Genomic DNA, 3,929 nt, shown 5'->3' with positions numbered 1-3,929 from the left:
AATTTGCCCCACCAGAAATTTCAGGCTAAAATCGCCACTGCAAGTTGAAATGTTTTGTGGGGATCGTGTTGGCAGACATAAGAGGCTAAAGGGCTACGTATGCGTGAAACACGCACGCGCGCGCACACACACACACACACACACACACACACACACACACACACACACACACACACACACACACACACACACACACACACACACACACACACACACACACACACACACACACACAAATAATAAAAAATGGAAAATGGAGCCATTATGCATGGGTCGATGGGGATGCAGAGCATTAAAACGCATCTGAGCCGCGTCTGCTCGGATAAATAAAGTGCTCTCATGTGTTCCTGACAGTTTTTGTTTGTCGTCAGCGCACTCCCAATTGATCAACCAATCCCATTCACGGGCCGGCGCGCCCGCGACGCGCACAACCTCTCCAAACGGCCGTTTTTTCTTCCCCCCCTTCCCTTGTAAATATTAGCGGACTACTTGGGCAAACTTTATAATTGGACACGTGTGCCGCTCCGCTTTGGTGATTCGGGGATCAACTGATTCCTTTGTGATTGGCTTTTAAAGCGATGGCGGTCGTTCCTTAATGAGCTCCTTTCAGTCTTTACAACGGAGCCCCAGCGCCCCGCCGCGTGCACAGGGGCCCGCACCTATTTAATCCGCCAGTCCCCCCAGCGACGGTCACACGACGTCAGATCAGGCCGGAGACAGGTATATAGCCAGGGCTTCGATACAAGTAGCAGCGTGTCACTCGTTTCGTTTATTTATTGTTTGTTATTGTTGTTCTCATTAACCTTAAAAAATCAAACATGGAGGACATCTTCTTTGACTTTGAACAAGATGCAACCACGGACTACGCGTTCTGGGGTCAGATGGACCCCAACTTTCAGTTCCAGACCCAGCTGGACACCCTGCTCTTGGACTGCAACACGGTCTCCGGACAGCTCTCTCCGTGGTCCTCGTTCGGCTGTCAGTCGGTATTCCCGGACGAGCAGCTGACCTTCACCGACCTGGACTCCCAGTCGCCCGGCCTCGGCGGCGGTACGGAAGCCGACAGCTCCTCGGGGGACGAGAACGTCGAGAGCGGCACGCGACGCTCGAGGCGCCTCTCGGCCCACCCCCCGTACAAAATCCAGAGGCACGCCGCCAACATCCGGGAGCGGAAGCGTATGCTGAGCATCAACTCGGCCTTCGAGGAGCTCCGGTGCCACGTGCCAACGTTCCCCTACGAGAAGCGGCTGTCGAAGATCGACACCCTGCGGTTGGCCATCGCCTACATCGCCCTGCTCCGAGAGATTCTCATGTCGGGATGCGACCCCAAGTCCTACGTTGACGAGTGCATGAAGAACGGCTACAAGAACCAAACCAACGCCATCTGGAACACGAGCGGTGAGTCTGAACCAGTGAGGCACACTTATTAAAATGTTACACTCAGCATCGTCAATAGATACATTTACAGTTATTTTTTTATAGCTATTTTAGCTTTCCCCATACATGACAAACGAGATGTGTAAGACACAGCAAACAATCAAAATCACAGCAGCAGTGAGAGTGAAAGTGCAAGTAATGCATCCTATTGAATGACAAGGATCAGAAGAGGGGGATGATGTTCCTACAACTTAATTCAATTCATTATGACACCAACTATCAGAGACAAAAAATGTATGCTGAATACAAATAGAAAAATGCAAAGTAAACGACCATTTGGGCTAGTAGGCTAATATCAAACATCATGATGGGTCATCGTTGTTGTTGACCCATCATTTTGGGTCAACAACTTTTTTGATGAATGGCCAATATATAAGGCCATTATTCAACATTTGTGAAAATGCAAAGAAAATGACAAAGCAACAATAAAATCAGTTAACATAGTAGACCCTAATCAGTGTGGCGCATTAATAAAGAAAAAAAATACAGTCCGAACAAGGCCTTAATGAAGCTTAACACCACTTTGAACCGCAAGCTTTGTGTACACTGTGCACGTCTTACTCCCAGGTGTAGACCCTATGTGTAAACCGGTGCCCTGAGGAACACACACACACACACACACACAAACACACACACACATACACACACACACACACACACACACTATTGTCACGGCACTCAGCAACAGCCTGCGTTGGTTTTAAGCGTTACTCATTCTGTGGGAATCCCGCCTGAATGAGGCTTTTCAGCGCTGGAGTGCTCATGTATTCTCAGCCGCAGGCTCGTGACTTGTTAAACAGTCACTAAAATGTACCTAAAGTCCCATGTTTGTGCTGCTTTTGTCTAACCCCCGTCTCCTCCTCTCCCCCTCCCCAGATCTGACAGCCCGCCTCTCCTGGATAAAGTGGGATTAACCTCAGCGAGGGGCACCCCTAAAGTGCGAAGATTGAGGGGGGGGGGGGGGGGGGGACTGTTGTTCCCTCCCCCCCCCCCCTCTCGCTCTTTCTCTTTCCGGACGTGCGAGAGGGAGAACCCCATCTGTAGACTTCTCACCAGATCGCCCCCCTCCCACTCACCCTCGGTTTCTTATCTTATTCTAATTTGTTATTGACTGGTAATTGAGAGCCATTGTCTTTGGGATGTCTGGAGGGGTGTGGGGGTTCTCCCACTTACCTCGTGGGAGAGAGGAGCGCAAGAGGTACCCTGGCCTCTGAATGCACTTCCGAGGGCTCTCTCTCTCTCTCTCTCTCTCTCTCTCTCTCTCTCTCTCTCTCTCTCTCTGTGACTATCTCACTCTTTAGTTCGCTCGTCCTCCCGTGCTTAAAGGAGTGAAGCGTTTTCTTGGTTAACCCACGCGGACACTCGCCCGTCGAGTGCGTCTCCGGGTGCAAGTGACAGGGGCGGCTTGGAGATGTAAATGAGGTGCCGTGTGTGAGAAATGGATCCGTGCCTGCAGAGCTGTGACATCATCATCTGCAGCCGCACGCCAACTATTTAGCAAAGCTTGTGACCTCATGAACATTTCACGTTCACTGATTTTATTTATTTTATTTATTTTTTGTACTTAACTTGTCTCATATTTATGTTTAAATTATTATTTTGTATTTTTTGTCTTTGTATTTGACTTGACTTTTAGAATATCCATGTCCTTGTGTGAATGTTATGAATGACTGTTTTGACCTCTGACATGTTATTCAAGCACAAGAGCAACAAAGGTCACGAAACATTTATTTCTCTTTAAATAAACAAAGCCTGGTACTGGACAAAGGACATAATGTTTTACAATGTCTAATAAATGTGAATAATAATCCAGAAATGTCATTGAAATACTGAACTGTTAACAGAGTAGATGATAGCTGCAATATTATACAGTACTTTCAAACAAATCAACAGCCAATACAAGACAGTTGGCATTTAACGAGAAACAATTATTGAAAATAAAGAATATAGTCAGCATATATTTCATTTTTTTCTCAATGCTTGTATTTTAAACAGAAGAGCAAACCGTTTGTAAAGCTGGCTCCTTGGAGTTATCTTAAACCCATTTTTCTATAAATTTACCGGCTTCCATCCCTAAACCGGTTTACGTAACCAGGCTTTCATGTTTACATGGCAGTTAAAACCCTCAGCTTACCTTTGTGAATGTTTGAATTTTTAATCAAAGGATCTAACCTGCACTGCATACTCTTTATATACGAGGTAAATGTATAAAGTATATGCATTTGAGCTATACCAAAAATTAAAGAGGGCGTTTCTTCACAGTGCAAACCTCCCTCTAAACCAGCCGTGGAGCGGGGCCCTCGGTGAGGCCCCTCAGAGGGGACATTGGATTCACAGCTGTTCCCCGGGTCCCAAGGTAGTCCTTCTCCCACCCCCAGACTGTCCACACCTTTTGGGGGGGGAAGCTATTTCCCTGCAGAGGCCCTTCCTCAATTGGGCCTAACTGAGCTGTTCCCCTCCCGGCCTGTCCCCACCGGCGGCCTGTCACCTCA

At 47.6% G+C, this 3,929-nt stretch overlaps 1 protein-coding gene across 1 annotated transcript; it reads left to right on the top strand.

Annotated features, from left to right (window-relative positions):
• The first annotated feature begins 462 nt into the window (after positions 1 to 462).
• LOC132448765 (pancreas transcription factor 1 subunit alpha) lies at positions 463 to 3,393 on the top strand. Its single transcript, XM_060040284.1, has 2 exons — positions 463 to 1,398; positions 2,314 to 3,393. Exons 1-2 carry the CDS (start codon positions 819 to 821, stop codon positions 2,349 to 2,351), a joined length of 618 nt encoding a protein of 205 aa, XP_059896267.1. The 5' UTR covers positions 463 to 818; the 3' UTR covers positions 2,352 to 3,393.
• Positions 3,394 to 3,929: the final 536 nt, after the last annotated feature.

This window comes from Gadus macrocephalus, chromosome 20 (genome assembly GCF_031168955.1).
Source record: "Gadus macrocephalus chromosome 20, ASM3116895v1".
In the NCBI taxonomy this organism is placed as follows: Eukaryota; Metazoa; Chordata; class Actinopteri; order Gadiformes; family Gadidae; genus Gadus; species Gadus macrocephalus.
Note: the sequence above shows the minus strand (reverse complement) of the source record. Positions and strands in the feature narration are given on the sequence as shown.